General features: G+C 37.4%; 1 protein-coding gene across 1 annotated transcript; it reads right to left on the minus strand.

Annotated features, from left to right (window-relative positions):
* Positions 1 to 8,713: 8,713 nt before the first annotated feature.
* Positions 8,714 to 21,519, minus strand: SLITRK3 (SLIT and NTRK like family member 3). The gene is made up of 2 exons (XM_072408051.1): positions 21,235 to 21,519; positions 8,714 to 19,929 (listed from the first exon to the last, which is right to left on the minus strand). The coding sequence occupies exon 2, from the start codon at positions 19,903 to 19,905 to the stop codon at positions 17,515 to 17,517; it is 2,391 nt and encodes a 796-aa protein (XP_072264152.1). The 5' UTR covers positions 19,906 to 19,929; positions 21,235 to 21,519; the 3' UTR covers positions 8,714 to 17,514.
* Between the last annotated feature and the right edge of the window lie 376 nt (positions 21,520 to 21,895).

Consider the following 21,895-nt stretch of genomic DNA (forward strand, 5'->3'; position numbering starts at 1 on the left):
CTCCAGTCTTGAAGAGCCTAATTCAAACAGCCCCAACGTTCAAAACAGATGGTAAGTTCAATATTTTGACAAGCTCATAAGCACCCTTTACCTTTTTTTTTTGAGGACCTTACAAAGCTTTGATTGAGGCATAATTACACCACACCATAAATACATTAGGTGTAAATGAGACAGGTTTTTAATGAAGGTTCTAATCAATGGCACCATTATCTAATTTTATGGATTTTAGTGGTAGTAAATGAGAGGGTATACTAACTTTTATGAGATTATGAGGATGAATACAGTATGCTAATTTTATGTGTAGTTCAAGGATAGTTCTTCTATCTATATACACTGTGTGAATGAAAAATTTAACGTTTGCCTGTTCAGATATACTGAAAAAGTCATCAATTTCCATGAAGTGTACTTATTTATTATGTGACTGTATATCTGTTTCTGATGTTTTATACCGAGACAGCTCAGTCAAACTTTGTAGCTCTAAAAACAATGCTAAACTAAAAGTTCCATAATGCCAAAATGTCAATATCTCATGCCAATCCCTCAAAAATCAGTAAATTAAAAAATACAGCAGAAGCAAGACTATGGTCTCAAACTTTATAACAGAAAAGATACGACAGGTGTGACTTTAAACCATCTTACAGCCATGTATCTTTTTATAAGAAACACTTGTGATGAAAAGCTAACGTCACATTTTGTCATTGACACAACAGTAACCCCAATGAAGGACAAAACCTTGAGTGTTTTTAGACTCAGATGATCAATGGCTTGTCTCTAATATGCTATGTTTAGGCCAGATATACACAGCTATTATGGCTTTAGAAAGTGCCTTGAGAAAGTACAATGTTATAGGAGGTTAAATGTTGGAGGATAATAAAATATTTCATATTTACCATATAAAGAGGGGCTATATAATGTTGTTCAGTTACATTGCATTGAGATCAAACCATCTGCACCCATAATTCAAGTTTAGGTAAGGGAAAGAAGTAAAGTATTTTGTAAACCCAAAAACAAGCTTTATATATTTATGATTGTGTAATATTACTGTCTAGAATTTTATATCTTGTATTCATCATTTCTTGTAAAATTCCAGGTAATCCTAGCAGCTCCCCTGCCTCCAATTTCATTTTACCATACAGACACTGCGGGTCATCACCAGGAGTCTCTAGCCCCAGTCCTCTGTGCACTGGTATGTAGCACTGAACAGCGGTCATTTGAAATTTTGTTAGGTATTTCCATTTATATTTATTTATTATTTATTTTTTAATAAATTGGCCAGAAGCAAATCTATTTTCAATCACATTGTCCAGTGATGTAAATCCACATAAATCAAAGTAGAAATGCCGACTACCACCACAAACATGACATTTATAGAATGCAGCTTGGAAACTGTCAACCTTGGAAACTAGCATTTCCCAAAGCTGATTCTACCAATGTACACATACCTGCTAGGTCTATTTACATAGCATCTGACAGAGATCTGTCATTTTAGAATTGGGTTCCTGATTCACTAACTGTACTTATTCCCCAGGGTTGGGAGGCAGCTATCAGGCAGCCCCCTTACTAATTACAATATGTCTAACAGCTAACCCCCACAATCATTTATAATATAATATAGGGATGAGGCCCTGTCCTTCAATTGTGTCCCCCACCTCCACTGTTAAGGAACGGCATAGAGGCAGTTGTGGACAGTAAAGGGTGGTCACATGCCTGCTGCCTCCACTTTTCCTGCCAACCTATGTTCTGGGTATGAACAGGAGAGGGGGGTCATTTGCTTTTAATCTGCACCAATGTTTTATGTCCGAAGAAGACTCCAGTTTTAAAAGAAATGGTAACAGCTGATTAAAAAACACCAAGTACAGACAATCCCCAAACCTGGTAAATTAATCTTTTTAGAAGTTGAATTTGTAAATGAAAAGTTTGTGAAAGTGATACAATTTGATTTAAAAACATCTATTATAGATCAAACCATTGTAATGCTAATGTGTCTAATTATCTAACAAATTAACTCCCTGCTGGTTTTATAAATGTGCTTCCTGTCAATATTCTGTCAATAATACTGATTTATGGGAAAAACAATTACTTTTTTCGGGGGTTTCTAGAGACATTTCCATGTTTCCTTTTGTTCCCCCATCTACGCAGTAACTTTGTTGACTGTATTATGTTCAGGGGTTTTATAAAATTCTCAGCTATTGTCCTCAATGCAAAGTCAATAGATTTCCTCTGATTAAAAGGTTACTACTTATGGCAATACAATTTTCATGGCAAAACGATTTTGCAAAAATTATTCATATGACTTTGTGCAGTGAAGTTTCAAAGACAAGTTTTTGGCAAGAGAAGGCTTTACATATTTTTATTATTTACAATTTTGTGTGTGGTATGTGATTTTGTATGTTTCAAAATCTTGTCTAGGGATGAGAGAGAATGCCTCTGTCATAGTTCTGCGACATTTCGACGAGCTGATTTAGCAAAATCTTTGGAAGATCGAGGAAATTATTACAGGAGGATTCACAGGGGATTCACAGGATTCCCTGGGAATCCTCCTGTTTGAAATCCCCGGGGCACTAGAGGTTAATTTACCTCCAGTGCCCAGGTGATTATTGCACACTGTTCTCAATGAATGCAGCCGTGGCTGCATTCATTGAGAAGTTCCCAGCACTAGAGGTAAAATGGGGACATGTCCCATTGAAAACCTCTAGTGCTCCCTGATTGGCTGAGGAAAGCTTTCATCGCTTATTTTGTCTACTTGTCTACTGACTGAGTTCACTTCTGTCAACAGCCACTTATAAACTATTGCATGAATGAAGGCAATCCCAGGATAACATGAACGACACTAAAGTATTTGTTAATTAACAGTTTTCCCTCCCCAAGCAGCTCATCCAGTAGCTAGCAAAATGTCAGCTCAAGTCAGATCAGGTATTTAAAGCCTAATATTGAGATACAACTTCTGTTCTGACAGTATCAAAATACAGGTGAATAACAAGACACAGACATATTCTCAAACAGTTAAGGTGCCCCAATAAAAAATGGGTAAAATCAAAATATCATACATGACAATTCCTGTTTGGTTTCAGTAATCACTGAAAATATTTCTTACAATATACACTGTACCTTCTTTTATGAGACTTTCTACCTAATATGTCTTGTTCTCTTGGATGTTATAATGAGTAAAGAAAATCGGTAATTGCACAAGTGGAATGAGAGGGAGTGAGGCACAATACCATCAATGGCCTAAAATGTATCTAAATCCAAACCCAATATGCTATTGCACAGCTTCCTTTAATGCCAAAAGTATATCAAGTATAAGACAAGTTCCCTGGAGTGCCATGGGTAGTGTTGCCACCTGGCTGATCTTTTGGGTCAATAGCAACTAAAACTAAACCATTACTATAGTTGAGTGAGTAGAGGCACAGGTGAGACAGAAACAGTATTGGTTACATAAATATAGCATAGGAAGAAGTATATAAAATGTGGAAGGTCACTAAGGGTCTGCTACGGAAGGTCTAGTGTGGACGTGGGCCACTGGGGGTCTATGAATGTCGCCTGTCATTGGGAGTGTGTCACTGGGGTCTGTCAATGGGGCCTGTCTCTAGGGGGTGAGATCTGTCACTAAGGACTGTCCAAGGAGGTTTGCGAAGGAACGTGTTTAACCTGGTTACTGAGAATCTGTCACTGGGGCACCTGATAAGTGAGGTCTCTGGCTAAGGGTATACATCTGTGAATTTAGGAACACTGTAATTTCATTACTAAATTGTCTGTTACTGGTATGGGGGGGGGGGGGTGTTAGCAACATAAAATTGAGATTTTATTCATGGGAGTCTATTACTGGGATGGAGAGGGGGGTCTGTCAATGAGGTCTGCCGCTTGGGGCATCTTTCATGTGAGGTCTGTCCCTGAAAATCTGTTAACAAGGGCCTGTTACTGTGACTCTGTATTGTCTATAAGGTTAATTTTACTGTGGCCTGTCACTAGGGGTCTGACACTGCAGGCAAATTTAAAGTTAGGTCTGTCACTGGGGGTGTGTATCACCTAGAGGCCTGTTACTAAGGGTCTGTCTTTGGTGGTCTGGGATCTGACAATAGAGGCTTGTCATTGGGGATCTGTCTCAGGGGTCATTTACTGAGGACATCTGTAAAGTGGGATCTGTCACTACATTGCTATACAATATTATAACAAAAGTGGTTGTTAAGGATTGTTATTATTCCATCAGAATAGATTACTGGTTGCCAACTTTTTTGGACCTACAGACAACTAAACACATGCACGGGGAGCTGTGTGTCCCCCCAGAGGGACATCATGATGCCAGAACCTGCCCAGTCTAGACACACAACCCACCCTGAGCCTGCAGTCTGTACATAGTCTGTTGCTCTGGCCGATGAGTCCCCCCAGCGGAGTCCTTTTCCTGACCCCACTGGAGGGTGCACCAGCCAGAGCCGGGGATTACCAAAGTTTTCTCGAAGACCACCAGTTGGCAACCGCTGGAATAGATCACTAGACACCAGAAACATCTGTACACACACTCGTTTTTTCTCCAAACAAATCTGTCAGGGTAAAAATCTATAAAATGCAGCAGATTTACAGGAATTTACCCTAATGAAGATGTCTAGAAAATAGTCCAAACTGACAATTAAAAAAAATCCTACTGTGATCAATATCCTTCTCAAGTCTGTTAAGCCATCGGGAAGCAGTGTATTATTCCACCCTAGGCTAATCTATTGTGTGGCTTGTGTCCTGCATAATATACTACATGTCAGCTCAGTGAGAACAGTGAAATAAATTAGGAGAAAACAATGTTATTACTGATAATAAACCCTATCAATTCCTTACTAACTAGCCATTTAGTGACATCATATGGAAAAACCACAGTGAATGCTATTCAAACACAGAGAAGAAAATGACTTGCTTTATGATACTACAGTACTAGGACCTTCATGAGAACCAGCGCTACTACTGATTATGCAGCATACCAGCAACACCAATGCAATGACATCACTTAGGGTGCCGGGTAGAATCACTAGGAAACATTGATATCAGAGTAATGTAACACTATCACAGCAAGGTGATGACAGCAGCAACAAGTCTTTGTAGTATCACGGGGCCACCTAAAGGAAACAATACGTAACAGCAGATAACGAAAAAATTTGATCCACTTTCTTTGAGGATGGTTCTTTTGAAGTTTGCTCAACACAGACAATCTTGTTATTATTTTTACATGATGGATAGGACCTTCTTTTGATGTGAGATCCCACACAATAGATCAATAAAAAATGCATATAAAACAACGCAATTAAAAAATAATTTTTTATTATAACATAACACAAGTATTGTAGGCCACAAGTCAGACACCACAAGGCTGATACCTTAAAAGCCTTTACAGGTCATCAATTTAGATTTAACAGCACATGATGACCCTAGAATTACTGCCCTTGCTATGGCATGTGTGGCAATTCCTAATATGTGTTGTGCAAAAAGCAGTGTACTCGTGAGTTTGTTTACATTCTATTACTGTCTGTAAAACACTGTTTTTAAAACAGTGTTCAGTCGTTAAGTGGTTTATGAAACATTGTCAAATGAATTCACTGACAGGGACATTAGAATAAAATAGAAAACGAATACAAACTTTATCCTGTGTTTTTGTTTCTTTTTCATATTTAAATGTCAGATTAGTGAAACTCAAAATGTAGGAAATAATATTCATATATTTAGTATTGTGTAATAACTGATATAGTCACCTAGCAATGAATTTACAAAAATGTGTGCTCAGGCTGATAAATAAATTCCTAGATTTTCATAAATATTGGATGCCCCACAGAATGGACAGTGAAAAGATAAGCAGCTTTGATCAGCTCATCTCTGCATACCATACACCGCATACCATAATAGCTTCTTGTGGCGCTTCTGCCCTCTCTGCTCTAAGGTCTGCTGCACAGGCTGATACCAAGTAAAATATTGTTTTTTTTTTTATTTTCACTTCACTCATTTTAAATCCAGGGCCCACTGCAAAGAAGACACAGAATACTCGTGCTGCTTATGTTACCTATCTCAGCAGTAGTGATGTTCACCTTATTATTATTAATAATATTATTATTATTAGTAAACAGGATTTATATAGCGCAAACATATTATGCAGCGCGGTACATTAAATAGGGATGAGAATGTCCTAAAAAAAAATTACACTCCTGAGGGTTGTTGGATTCATGGTCCTCCACTGTGCTGAGCAATTTGATTTAGGAAGTGTGTCCTGTAGAGAAGAAGGGGATCTATAGGAGGATCCAATGCATATGGAAGGGGGCCAGGATATTGACACTTCCAGGACTGTTAGATTCTGAGACATTTTTTCCTGCTGAAGCTGACAGCACAGGCAGCAGAAGTGAATATTTAGTGTTTTCTTGTAGGGTACCTTGCATTTGGAACATTTCATATATACATGAAATAAAAATTCTCATTCTATTCACAGCAATATAGCCATGGACCAGGATGATCACAAAAACACAGCTAGAATTTCTGCTATGCAGGGAACAGTGAGGACACTTATAAAAGACATTCACAAGTGGGCAATGAAAATAAATGCAAATATAAGCTAATCATTTTTTTATAGGGAAATATTGGAGCAATACTCTGGAAAAAAGATCAGGATGACAGTATTAACATTTTTATGTAATTTCTTTATGTAACAAAGTTTGTTTGGAGTTTGTTTTTTCCATTTGCAAGCAATAGGATTTTATATTTCAATTTTAGAATAAAATAGAATAGAATAAAAGCTTGATCAGCTGCTATGGGCTACACTGTGCTTGCTGGTTATCATTGTATACATTCATATATTTAACCACATATTTAGACAAAAATGTTTAAAATTTCAAACTTATCCTCAAATTTAGGTCCCATTAAGGGTACACATCAGGTTTTCTTTATCCCTCCCTTCTATATAGCCCCAGAATATATTTGGCTCTCCTCCACCAGGCCAAACAAGGAATTCTTAGCCCTCTGTAAGCTATAATTCTAATAACTTACTGTGTAAGCTGTAGAAAGTTTTCCTTTGCCCCTGATAAACAGTCACCAAAACATAAGAGGAGAAAAGTGAATATGCAAAGTGAATATGCTGCTGTGAAACACACAGATATAACACACACATGGGGCTGTTTTACCTGTGAAAGCATTTGTATTTATGTCCATCCAGGCCTTAGATTTACAAAGATTTGCAACATTAAAGTTTAAAATGTTTACATTAGTTCACAAAGCCAAGTTGCGGTAAATTTTGATGTCACCCCTAATGTAAATCAGTGGGAAGAACCAGAAAGGTGAGCTTCAGTTTTGTTACATAGGCATGTACTAAACTCTCAAGTGTCCTGTTCCTTCACCTGATTTAATAATGCTCTCCAAGGCTGGAGAGGATACACTTTCATCAGTGAAGCTGGGTGATCCAACAAACCTGGGATGGATTTCTTCAAAGTCAACTCTTTTTTATAAAGTAAAAATGAAGTCGCTTCTCTTTGTGTTTTGATAGCTGCGGGAATGCAGAGCCTCCCAGGATACATACGTCATGCATCCCTATTATTTCTTTGCTGCTCTTTCTGTGCATGCCCAATGTCAGTCATGCACAGAAGGGGCATTTTCCTACACTGAGGGGAAAAAGATACCTATCTCAAGCATGCACAGTAAGATTGGTACTTTTTTTTCCCCCTTTACAGCAGGCTACGTCACCTAATCTCATGCCTGGGCAGTGCGAGATCAGGTGACGCACCCAGAAGAAGAAGGGTGAAGATAGCAGCGCCCAGTGCTTCCTCCAGGCTGGCATGAAGGAGAATTACAGGACAGCACGGGGCCCAATCCAGGACTTCTCCAGCGAGATCGAGGGATCTGGGGATTTAAAGGTAAGTGTGATTTTTTTGCATTTTCAGTTTAGTCCCTTTTTTTTGAACCCCTTGATTAGAGAATGTAGGAGTACTCTTCTATTTATGCTAAAACTCTATCATAATGAACTGCCAATACAATGTATGCATTGAAATCTATGAACATAGGATGATCTCATGGCTTGATACATTTGGATTTGGCAATGACTTTTATGCTTACGTTCCCAAGTTTCTCAAACATCTCCAGTCTGACTGTTCTCAGGGCAAGAATAAATTGGCTAGGTTGCATATTCCCTCAGATCCCTATTGTCTTCTCCTGAGATAAATTGATATTATGGGTGTCTGGCTGGTCTCCCCTTCCCTATAGGTATAAATACCCATACACTCAGCCAGTATATTTGTGCATGTTGACATAAAAATATAAAAATAGATAGATATAAAAAATTAAATCATTTTTACCATGTGCATCATACCTAGACTTCAACCTAATATTTGTGGATCAAACTTGGGTGGCTTGACCTGAAACATTTACCAACAAAATTGCTATCTTCCTGTTAAACATCTCAGCAATTCCTTCCTGTTTATTATATTATGATAAATAACTTCAGGACTGAAAAAATGTTTAGTCTTTGAAACAGTTGCCAATAAATGGATTTGTGCTCAAAGGAAAAGAAATGTTTATCATCCAGAAAGTAATTGAACGTTGACCATTATAGCTTTTTCACTCCTGAAAAACCGGTAGCAATTTTTTTTTAACTGAACCATTGTTATACCTATAAAATACAAATGTTTCCTAGCAAACCAAACATAAAAACATCAATAAATTTCACACTTCACCAAAGGATGATAAACTAATGTGAACCCAATGTCAATTATTTCAATATTTATTTGTGTGTTTTAGATGCTCTTCCTGGGTGTGCCATTATCCAAGTATTGTGTAAATATTTTACACTCTGTACCAGTAACAAAACCTCAGCAGTTAAAGATTCATTGAGACAATCATAACAAGTTCATTAGGAAGCATGTGACCAAATATTTATGAAAACTGTAAAGTTGCTGAGTTCATTGTCAGACACAGTAGGGAATAATTAGAGCAATATTTATAGTTGTCAAGAAAATACTTAAGTACTTTCTTTCTAATGCAATTTACAAATGCATTGCTAATCCTTGTTCAGAGACATATCTGGAATATACAAATAATGATACAAACACCAAAATTAGGTCTTCGCATTGACTTTGACAGACGAGTGATGAGACACAGCTTGTAAGGCAATAGGATAACAATGTAAAATAAAATGCAATCAAATCTTTTGCTTTGCCCAAGTCAATGTACAGAAACTGCATAGTGCATCTAAATCCCACCAATATAAATGGGATAAATGTAAACATTTACATTGGTATACTCAAAATCAAAGACATATGGAAAGAAAACTCAAAGAGATATATAACAGATGGATTTGTAACGGTTTGTTTACACAGGCTTTTGCTTCTAATGTGCTTTTTTCAAGCATTTTACATGGATATAGAAGTCAAAGTGTGTATAGTATGGATTATTGTTGGGCTTGATCTTGTAATTACGGTTGCTTTTACCATGCCTTGCATTACATTTTTAAAAATGCATTATTTGCTGTATTAAAAAACAAACTTTTTTTTTTTTGGACAACCCAGAAGGAAAGCAGTTGGGTAATTGTATGAATTAGTTTAGGGTGTTCACTTAGCAAAGTCATTGATCACTCTGTAAGGGATAATTCCCTCCACTAAGTGAACCTGCTAACAATTCTGCAAATAATAACTAATTAGGTGCAAGGAAATGTAAAACAACATGATTTTTGTATACACATGATTAGGTGGTTGAAGTCAGCAGACCTGTACCTCATTCACTAAACTAAGTGAATTTTCCAATTACTTTACTATGTGAACACCCTAAACACCTATGTAAATCAAATATGCATGGCAAAAGCAATATAAACAAATCCAATATTCAATAAAAGCACCTGCAAGCATACTTTCTTATGGGTATTTTTGGTTTCTGGACCTGAAGCCTGTATGTACATACCCTAATAGCTTGTGGATGTAAGTATAGCCAATTTATTTATTTTTAGTTTTGGACAAATTACCAAAGGGTTAAAACTCCTGTCAGTTTATTTTTTGCTGTATGCGCCCTAATGAAAGGGGGATTCCCTTCACTTCCTGTGCCAGAGTTGAAAAAAAAGTGAGAAAAATCCTTTTGAGAGGGAACAGAATTTCCCTTTTACGTAGTTGTCACCAAAGACAACTCTAAAATAGTTTAATGCTCCTATTATTTTTGGCTCAGTGACACCATGAGAAACAGGATGAGTATACCTAAAGGGGACAAAAACAGCAATCAAACCTGACCGAGGATCTAAACCTTCTGTACCATTCAATTAAAAAAAATATGGTTATACCTACACTTTATAGAGAAACTCACAACTTGCTGTAAGTCAGGGCAGTGAAATAATGGCATTTATAAATGTATTATGATCATCACTCATACCTGAGCAGGCTAATCAAAGCCCTTTGTACACACAATTCAGTTTTATGTTGGGTTTGTTGCCATGGGGGAACCCAACAAACAGCTTGATCTATGCGCAGTTGTTGTCAATGTACAATGAAAAAAATAAAAAGTAATTTTCAACTACTGTTTGAAACCGAAAAATAATGACTGAAAAAATCAGAAGACCAGGTGATCCAACAAGTCTACCACTTTTCTATGCTTTTTTTTTTAATTGTTTTTGTCTAAGTACACATTTATGTTTCTGTTGCATTATTACTTCTAGGAACAAAACATTAAAAAAATGAGTGCCTGAATGGGTAAACAGATTTTTTTAATTTAGTTAAGGAACCTGAGTTGGCAACAAGTGTGCTGGACTAAGATCACCTATGTAAGGGAAATGTTTTTTGATGTACAGTGTAGAAGATAAGCCTCTGATTGATGTGTAACTAAACCAGGAAGACTACAATGACTGTTAGCAACAAAATGCTTTTTTTCTGACTTGTACAATTCTCCAATATCCCTCTGTACACGATATGATCTAACCAGGTGCTAAGGCTGCTAACACTGTTTTGTGAAAATGGGAAGCATTGCTTTTTTTACATTACTTTGGGACAAAGACAGGTATAACAACTATATCAAGCTTTTATTTTATTTTTGCCTTACTTTAATCATGCCCCCATCCTCATTTCCCTTCTGAATATTAAGTCTTGTTCTCGATTATAGGTGCATGTTGGGGTGTAAAATAAATCCAGCTCTTTCCAGCTTTTGAAGGATATCCTTCCAGAAGTTCCCCATTTTTCTCAATCTATCCATATTATCTTACTTGATTTTGTAGCAAGTGGGTGATTGATTGTCCTGCTGCAAAACCTCTTTTGCAGCTGTTTCATATTTGCAGGTTTTTACAAGGATAAGCCTCCAAAATGTGCAGATTGCAATATATTTTTTTCTGTAATTAACCTTACATTATTTATATTTGCTTTAGAGTCTTACATAATAATTACTACTTATTATAATAATACTATATTTAGCCAGTGCTTGTTAATATTTTATGCTTGGTTGTCTTGTGCTTTAAGATCATACTTTCTCTATTTATAATAGAGTTTTTTTAATAAAATTACTACAAATACAAGGTGGGGCATTTATAGGTAATACATAAGGAACTTGGAAATATTTTCTAGCTGTATATTTATTTATTGTATAAATAACAATATGTATTCTTTCACTTTTACATATCAAATACTAATGTTGACTCATTTAAACACATGTTACTTATATGTTACCATTATGCACAAAAAGTTTTTTAAAAAAAGTCAAGGAAACTCACATACGCTACTCCAAAAATTTGTAAAATCGTGTGTACAATGCTGTTTAGCAATTTGGGCACATATCCTATTTTTTATTTACTTTATTCTCTTTTGTTGATCTTTAAACATCATCTTTCTAGCCTCCAGTAAGAATACAAATGTCTTCTTTTAGAAAATTAGCATTCGGAAAACTTTTTTTAATTGAAGCTTAAATTTTGCTTAATTACGTATGCAATTCTACCGCTGTTGTGATACCACAAGCTGCAACATATTTAACTTTTTAGGCAGTATAATTGTGGCCGCATGTTACCCTCCATCCCACTCCTGTTGTTTCTAAGATAGGTAAGGTCAACATTAATGACTGCCATTCCTGTTTCTGGTTTTCAGAATAGTTGTCAACAATTTAATTTCTTCTATAGACATTTTTCCTCCAAGCCTATGTACCTTTACTTTCAATTCAATATGATGCCAAGGGACTGGTTTATCAAGTACCAGTATGGCTTCACTGCAGCCATCCCACCTTTGTGTTACAAAAAATTATAAAACATGTATTAATATATCATAGCATGCCATATGACAACAGGACTTGGCTCCAAATATGGAGTAGAAAGAAATTAGTGGAACATAGTGGATTAGATCCACACCAAGGCTTGTATTTTATAAATGAATGCAGATGCCATGCTGTGAAACACCGTGGAGTCCAGTCGATATTGGTATCTGCTCTTTTCTTTAAATAGACCTCTATGACCAAGATACATTTTTGCATTGTATAAATTCCTCTTCAAGTTTAACTAGAATGGCAAAAGAACAGTCAACGAAAATGAATGAAATGCACCATGGAAAAAATACTCGGAAGTTCCAACACTAGGATCACATAGAATATGTATAGGCATTTTTTTTAAAAAAAGCAGAAAAGGAATTCTTACTGCTATTTTGGGCTTTGTTGAAAGGATGGCACTTTCACCAGCAGAAATAAGGAAAAATCTGCAACACTGACAAAAATGTAATTGCCTTGTGCTAGAGTAAAGAAAGTTTAAGACCGCTGTCAGCATTGTATTGCACTGTGTCCCTCTTGCAAGTTCTCCATCACCCCCCTGCCGTCTGTTAAGTTCATGGTCACCTCGACTTAAAGTAAATCTCTCTAACAGAGCCATTTGTAGTAGAAAAATCCCAACAGAAGTTCTAATGCCTTGCATTATAGCCACAACTAAAACTAGGCTTTGTGCAGGACATAGATCCATAAGAATATTTAACGGGAAAAGTTATAATTTGGCATGAACAATAAGTGGACATGAAACCACTGCCAGTGTTTTTATTGCTGCCTGTGGCACCACTGGGGAGGATTCACCCACTTTACCATCCTGGTAACCACTTACACCTTTCTTTGGTGACTCTGAGACAAGAAGTGAAGGGGACTCTTTCCTCAAATAAAAATTGCATTTACGTGTATTAAATGATATTGTAATGTTGTGTGCAGAAGGAAGGATACAGAAAACAGGTGACTGCTGGGCGTCAGGTAGATAAATAGAAGGAACATTTATCACACAAGAAGAACACCAGTGCTAATTCTGCTGATATGTAAGTATCAGAGGCTAACCTTCACCCCATCCTCCAATTACCATAACGTCCTAAAAATCTGCCTACAATATACTTTGGATAATCCACAGAGAGGACTTTTGTGGTGTAAAGGTACCCAAACACATCACAATCATCGATAATGCATCAGTTCCTTTACAGCATTCCATGTACACAGCTGCATTTTGTTAACATAGCTGTATCTATAGTTCCCTCATGGCACCATTCACAATATTTATATTCCAAGAACCTGTACAGGCACATTGGACCAAGACAAGTTAGTACGTAAATTTACAGCCATGAATATTTTGCTATCCTGTCTTACAAATCAAATCAAATTTGTCAATTTTACTTTTTAATGCTTCTTCTCATTACAAGAACACATTCTAGTGATTTATGAAAATTGTCCGGATATACAACTGCAAAAAACATTGGTACATAGATTTGAAGCACTATGTTACTGAGCTTGCTGAAATGTTAATGTGGCCTGACATCTATTAGGTAGAACCTGTTGGTGAAAGGAAGGTCATATATGAGTTGTGTTGAACATTATGGTCTACCAAATATCTGAAAGTAACTGGTTAAATAAGTCATGGGAAACAATAAAATTCAAATCAGTGATGGTACCTTTTTAACAAGTGTATTGGGAAATATCTGCTTTGACATATTAATCTACATGTCAGCGTTTGTGCAATAAGATGCCATAACTCAGCACCAACATTGTCATTTATCATGACTGGTGCTAGTCATATCAGTTAAAAAGATAAGGCTTGTGCATTCATATCGATCAGTAGAAAATGTGAACTCTTCATAGTTGAGATAAACTAGATGGTCATTCCTCTGTGCGCTTCGGCAGCCACAGAACATGAAATGTACAATTAACCCTTTGCAAAAGGAAATCAAGATACATCTTGTAACCCATCTCCCCCCACGTGCACACACACACCAAAGCCACAAATGCAAAGAAAGAGCTTCCTACATAAGAAAATAAAACAAAATTTAAGCCAAAAAGTATCTCCTTTAATATAAAATTTCCATTCTCAAAGAATAAATTTATTTCCACTGAATAAATAGAATTCCGCACCATCCAGGGGTGGAAAATGTCCCTTTTGTTGAAGCAAAGACTTTCTTGCTTTCTCTCTTTGTTTCATGTTTTTCTTGTTTTTTTGTTATATTTGTTTTTTATGTTTTTTTAACAAAATATATAAACATAATGTTTGCATCGTACTTTGCTATGGATTATGAGCACTCCGTTTAAAATGTATACAGCACCAGTAACACTAGGGATTGCACGCAAATGTGTTATTGTAAAAGAAATACGGTGATGTGATGCATGCCTGGAGTTAATGGGCGTCTATTCTTATAAGGAGTGTTTTGCCTTGCACTTTGATTTTATTTTCAAAATATGCGCATGCTGTCTATTTATAGTAGTGTTGAAAGTAGTCATATGCAATATACAGTGGATACTGGATTTTTTGGAACATAACAAACAGATATGATGCTAAGTATGTAAAATCCAGCCTTGATTGAATAGGATGAGTTTAACTGGATCATTTGAAATAAATATGACATTAAATGGGGAATTTATTGAAACAGAACACATTACAACATGCTGTAGATGGGCAACCTTCAGCACTGCTGATGTCAATTATTGAAAACTCCCATATTACTCAGCAGTGAAGCCAAGTGATGATGGACACAGTGGGAGACGTCACTGAACTACCCCTCCCATGATGCCCAGGAGTGAAGTCCTGGGGTGATTTAGTTTATTGCAGCAGGAGTACTACTGGTAGTCCATCTCTCAATTCCAATTTTGTGATGGCAGCATGTTGCCCTATAGTGATAGGTCTTGTCTGTTTTTTAGCAGCTAAAATCAATTGCGAATAGAGGCTATCATTTAAGCGTGTGCAAATTAGTGATTGATCTATATTTTGCATTACCATATGCCTTTAAAGGTGACATATTTTACCATAGGTGATGAACTTTGTAAACTATAGATGGGGGAGGGGGGGGGGGGGTTGGGAGCAAAAAAAAAAAATATATAAATGGTAGTATACTTTCTAGCTCATATATGCACACAGGTAGCTACAGTATATATAAATCTATGTATACATGTACCTATCTACATGCATATAGACAACCAACACCGATATATAAACAATAGTAGATTGTAATAATAAATCAATAGTACAGATGATCATGCAGCAAAACCAAAACTTGACAAGCCATGTTTTTTCACATTCTCTTTTAAATTCCCATGTTCATGTAAGGCATCAGTGACATCTGACAGTTTACATTCAATGTACAGGAATGATTTCATTAGGGATTTAAATTAGTCAGGAAATGAAGCAGAGGAGAACACATTTGGGAAGGGCTGCAGCACACAAATAACACACAGCTCTAAAGCCAAGAACTAGGTGCCTGTGCCTAACATACAATATTTAGACTATAAGCTCCCCCTGCTGTTTAATGTTATCAATGCAACCTCATTTCAACCATCAGCTAGCAGCTTCAACAACCAAGCAGTTTTAAATTAGATTTTCTTTGGGTTCACTCAGGGTCTGATACTGCCCTTTACAGATATATTTCTATATATATAGACTCTCTCTATTAGGATACATACGATGTGCAATTATTGCAGTGTATGCTTTGAAGATATATAACCAATTAGACATTTTCTACAGATAGGCTGTGCAACTTTGCATCCCCAAATAGGTCGGAATGCACTGTAGTGATCCCTGGATAATTGACTAAAGGGGATAGAATGAGCTTCTCATTTTTCAAACCAGACAAATAAATTAAATGGCTCTACTTCTAAGTAATAATTTACTTCCAAATCTCATAGCATTGAATCCAGTGTTGTCCAGAAAATCGTTACATTATTAATTCCTTTACTACTGAGGAATCTGCAAAAGGCTCTAAAGTGCTACTGATTCCAAGAATTGCAAAACTATATCAAAGCGCATGTCATCTGTTTTTTTTTACCTCTAACCATAGCACTGTGTGCAATGAAATCAATGTTAGTCAGCATGGTAACTCTTCTTTTTTTGGCTGATGTACATAAGGCTGGGCATAGCTAAATCAGATCTTCAAGCTTTTTATCTGTATATATCTTTATATGTATGTATTGTTTTAAATTATTTTATTAGGAAAGCTATACCAGACGCATAATCACTATACATTGATTAAACATTACCTTTACAATTAATATTCACTGAAATTACAGAATAAATATATGCACATTTTGTAAAATCTTTGTGTATGGGGTAGGCTAAGGAGTAAGAGGAGGGGGGAGAAGACATTAAAAGTGCTTCCTACAAAGCTGTTAGTGATACGTACCCAGTAGCATAGCTAAAGAAACTGCAAAACAAAAATCCTGGCATTATCATGAATTCACAAAGATGTTGATCCCTAGCTGTCTTGTGTACAATACTTCCTGCTTTGCACAAAAATAAAAAAAGGAAATCAAATATACATTGAAACCATTGAATCATGATGCTTTGCAGTGAATCCAGGTGTTTGGATGCTGAATTGTTGTTGGTAGAAAGAAAATGGATAAGCATTAGTGTTTTGGGTGAGAACATTCGAGCATTAACCCCCCTGCAGTTTTTTTTTATTATTCTTTTCAGGCATGCAGCAAACTGCATCAATATACAGGAACTGTGCCATGGGTGTTTCTTTGTATAAGGAAGCCACAATGCCATCTCATCTCCCTCACCCCCGATACCCTCCAGTGAAAAGGTTTAAGTTACTGCCAAAAAAGGACACGTGGAATTATTTATATCAGGATCAGTACAAATATCCCCATACCTTACATGGCACAGTCAAGTTTCTTAGATTCCTATATAAAAAATAATGATTGATAACATTGCTGGCAAAAGTCTGCGAAGGCACTTCAATTAATTACGATTAGAGTATGGCCCTTCCTCCAAAACAATTTGGGGAGCACAACGGTATTATCATCTTGAATCATGCGTTTGTTTTGTTTTTTTGGGCGCTATGAAATTAGGCTATATTAGAATCTATATGTGTTTTTTTCCAGGACTTCGAGGTAATCCGGCTTCGTTTGGAGTTTGGCCCTTAACTCGAGGTATTCACTTTGAGTTTGGTCTGAAAACCCCTTCCCAGCTGAGAAAAGTAGGGTTTCTTTTAATCTGGCATCCTGTTGTAAATCTGGGTATTGCATGCCAGGCGGGTGGACGTGCAGTTCCTTTAATTTAGGTACTGTGCCATAAATGCAGTCCACAAAGCCCACCGTCGGTGCTGGCCGTTCTCAGTCAATTACTCCAGGAAAGATGACCCCATTTTCATGAAAACTTGGTACTTCCCCACTCTGATTGACAGTAACTATTGTGTTTAGCTGGGAGTTTGACACTGCCATGGTCCACTCTTTTTCTTTTTCTATTAAGGTCCTATAATTTGTGTTGTTTTCTTTTGTTTCTGAAAATTCCTCTCCCATTTCTTCCTCGCGTGGTTTGTAGATGGGATTGTTGCACATCTGGGTTACAGGATGAGGAATGTAATCATAGACATGCCCAGGAGCTTTCTCTGGGGAGTTGTTTGGTCTGTCCTCAAAGATTCTACACTGCATTTGAATGCCCGTCAAATCCACCTCTTGTCTCTTTCTGAAAGGCAGCTTCTTGCGCCTTCTCAGCACAAAAGCAAAGAGGCCTGCAGCCACAAAAACAGCTGAGAAAAACAAGATTAGGAGACTGAGGATGAGGACAGATAGTGGAATGGCACCCCCTGGTGTGGTAAGCTCAAACACAGAGGAGCTTGTGGGTACCATCTTTCCAGGCAAAGATGGTGAAGTAGCATGTAGCATCTCTGGACACAAAATTTCCATTTCGATGGATTTTAGATCCTTGTTTGTTAGGTTCTCAGGGCTTTTGCACAACACCTCCCCAACCACAATGACAGAGCTAATGGTGTCTATCCATTGCTTTAGAGGGACGATGTCACAGGTGCAATCCCATGGATTCTGTTTAAGATCAATCTGTACAATAGCATTAAGGTGCTCCAGGACTCCTGCAACAGGAAGGTATAGAAAGTGGTTGTTTCTGAGATTCAGCCTTGCCAGAGATGTGCCTGCAAAAGCATCAGTTGGGAGTGTTCTCAACAGATTGTCATTGAGAAACAGCAACTTCAGATTTGGCATCAGGCTGAAAGCAGCAGGCTGGATTTCTCTTATCATGTTATACTCAAAATATAAATAATTCAAACTCTGTAAACCCCTGAACATGCCAGGCGTCAGCCTTTCAATGTCATTCCCATTTAAATACAAGCTTTTTAAATTTGGGAGAGTGATAAAGGCTCCTTCCTGAACATAAGAAATTCTGTTGTTTCCAAGGTGCAATAAATCCAGTGATGAAAAATTCCAAAAATCAGATCGGTAGATTTTCTGTATTAAGTTTCCACTCAAATAAAGTTTTTTAGCATTGAGTGGTCTAGGCAGTAGTTCTGATATATTATGAAACCCTTTCTCCTTACAGTTTACAGTCAATCCCAGATCATTGATATGCAAACTGCACGAACATCCAGTTGGGCATATGATTGGAATAGGTGGTCTAGTCTGGTACCCAGCTATTGGTGGTTGGTTTGGACCTGGGTAAAGGCCTCTGGGTGTCGGGGGAGGCTTTGGAGGCCTGGGTTGCTTGGTGGTGGCGGGCTGCTTATTGGATGTCTTGTACTCCACAGAAGAAGCCGTTACATGAAAAGATGACAGCATAGAGGAAGGCTTAGTAGGCCATGTATTTTCTTTGCTCGACGGTAACTGGGGAATCCCCAGGCTTGCTTCAACCTCACTTTCAGACAACAAGGGGCAAAGTTTACTTCGCTTTATATCCCTTAAATCTTTGCCATGAAAGTGAAAGGGACTTTCACATGTAATATCCCCAACCAGAACAGTATAAGGAATACGTTCCAGCCAGGTTTTCAACTGCACAATCTCACAAGTACAGTTCCAAGGATTCTCAGCTAACTGTATTTCCATAATGCTTCTTCCTATGTGATCCAGCATTCCTCTGTAAGAAAGGATCTTTAGTCGGTTCCCACGCAAGTCCAAGTGTGTTAAAGATACAGACTTGAATAAATTTGTTGGAAGCAAAGGGATATGGTTATCGTTGAGAATAAGCACTCTGAGTTTATTTAAATTTCGGAAGGCCCCGCTTTCAATCCTCTTAATTACATTATAGTCTGCTTGTAGATATTCCAAGCTTTCCAGTCCCATAAAAGTGTCATTTCTAAATATATCTAGTTTGTTTTCGTGCAAGTATAGCCTCTTCAGAACTTTCAACCCATTAAAAGCTCCAGCCTGAATGTCCTGTAATGCATTATTCCCGAGATTAATCGACACAGCATTGTTCAAGTGAAGGAAGCTGTTTGTGTACAGTTTTCTCATAGAATTTCTCTGAAGATACAGTTTAAATGGTCGAGACCAGGATTCTGAAATCTGACTAATATTTGTAAATCCTTTATTGTCACAATAAATGTGGAAAAGGCTTTCCTTCACTTCACAGTAACAAGGATCAAAGCAAGGCTCATCTATTTCTTCTGAATCCTCAATCAAGGGAATTGGCGTAGTCCATGCAAGAGCAATTGTGCTTAAAAGAATTATCCACAACATACGTCCATTTAGTTGAGTTTCTGCTGGAGAAGGTTCCATTTTTGATTAGTTAAAAAATAAAATCTGAAAGACAAAGAAATAAAAACAGATGTCATTATTTAACTATACTATGCATGTAAACAGGTGCAAGTGCAAAGCAACAATGGCAAGAGAACCACAATTTGTTTGTTCATAATCATTGCACACTAGTTTGCATGATCTAGTCTATCAAAGTGTAAATCTGCAATTATGCAATGCCATTTGGCTTAATGCACTGTATTACATAATTGCCACTAAATGAGACCATCTCTGTTCACATAGACAATGGTACGAATTGTGTCTTTCTTGTACATAAGTGAGCTTATGTCATAATGGAAATAATTTATGTCTAAAAAATTACCTTTGTCAATGAGTCATTCTAAGCTATAATAATAGTACAAGTAACACCAGTGTGCCTTACCACAGATAATGATCTAAGCTTCTACATACATACTTGATACAGCCGTAGCATGAGTGAGAATTACTGCAAAGCATGCATTTTATCCCAAAGATCCCAAAAATGATGCTGGCTATTTCCAGTAAAATATCTGTGTGCTCATTGTTTGTGATGCATTTGCAGATTCCAGCGTGCAGTTAATTGCACTGGCTATCGAGCACTTTAAATGCCCATAAATAGATAAAAGAATGTAGAGATAATTAATCTGGCCACACTGCTTGCCCATATGATCTTCCAATCTGAGGGGAAACTGACAGTAAAATGCAGCTTAGTCTGGGATGATCCATGATTTAAATGCTCTGCCTCCCTTGCTCTGGGACTGAAGCTTTAACAGCACAGACCAGATGCTGAATGTATCAGAAGCATTTACTGGCAAAAATACCTATGCATTAACAAAGTGTATAAGTGCCAAAACAGGCTCTGCTAACAGTTTATAATAACCTATCAAAAAATAAAGTCATCTCATCCTCACATCCAGTAAAAGAAAAAACAAATGTGTACAATGATACATTTTACCAGACAGGCTTTCCTTGCTGCAAATAACTACATTCAAATCTCTAGATATTAAGACACCTGCATCCTACTGCATTTCCTGTGTGCTTAAAGCATAGTGATGGCAATGCTTACAATCAAAGTTAAAATGAAATACAATAAATGCTAATGCAGCTTTCCTGACACATTAGATGCTAAGCAGTCAAGGTTCTGGATGCCAGTAAATAGATGGCATGAAAAAAAAAGGATAGGAGGGAAAAAAAAGGCTGAGGGTTATATTGCAGCAGCATCAGCACCAGCTACAGCAATCTCATTAGCAAATACATATCTGCAACTTAAATGTAAGGTCACCAGCAAACCTTTCCCCATAAAAGTATGTAGAGATGAAATGATTTACTTACCAGGTTGCAGGTGATTTTTAGCTCATCCTGGGAATAAAGGCTTGAGTTTAGGGATTGCTGGCTCTCCCTCTCTCTGTCTTTCTCTTCCTATCTGCTCCTACTGAGTCTGAGGCAAAAAGAAAAAAAATGAGCTAGAGACGTGCTGGGAATGTGCGATGTGCAGTGTGCTGTGAGCTGCTCTGTGTTTTCAATGGGTTGCTTCAACATGCAGATCTGCCACTCAGTATGCTCAATGGAGCCAGCAAGGAATCTGCAGCCTCTCTGTCCAGCATTGCCTGCTCAGGTCTTTCTCACTCACCCTCTCTTTTTTTCCTTTCCCCCCTCTCTATCTTTTTTTTTTTCCTTTAGCCCTCCATCCTCCATCCTCCATCCTCCTCCTCCTCCAGTCGTAGGCAACAGATCATTGGAAATTTGACACAAATCCAACAATCTTCACACCACTGCTTCAATTGTCTACCTCCTATTTATTCTCCTTCAACCTCATCTGTGGCTTTGCCCATTTGTTGCCTTCCCTTTTTCTTCCCCAATTCTCCCCCCTCCCTTGCTGACAGCAGATAATTGGGAAAGTCGATCATAGTCAAGAATCTTCACCCTCTTGTGTCTCCCTGTCTTCACCTGTCTGTGCAAGAGGCTTCACTTTACTCCTTCTCCCTCTATTGTG

This window comes from Pyxicephalus adspersus, chromosome 4 (assembly GCF_032062135.1).
Source record: "Pyxicephalus adspersus chromosome 4, UCB_Pads_2.0, whole genome shotgun sequence".
NCBI lineage: Eukaryota > Metazoa > Chordata > Amphibia > Anura > Pyxicephalidae > Pyxicephalus > Pyxicephalus adspersus.

Bases quoted from the DNA above. Each gene is read 5' to 3' on its own strand.
- SLITRK3 (XM_072408051.1), bottom strand. From the start codon at position 19,905: ATGGAACCTTCTCCAGCAGAAACTCAACTAAATGGACGTATGTTGTGG.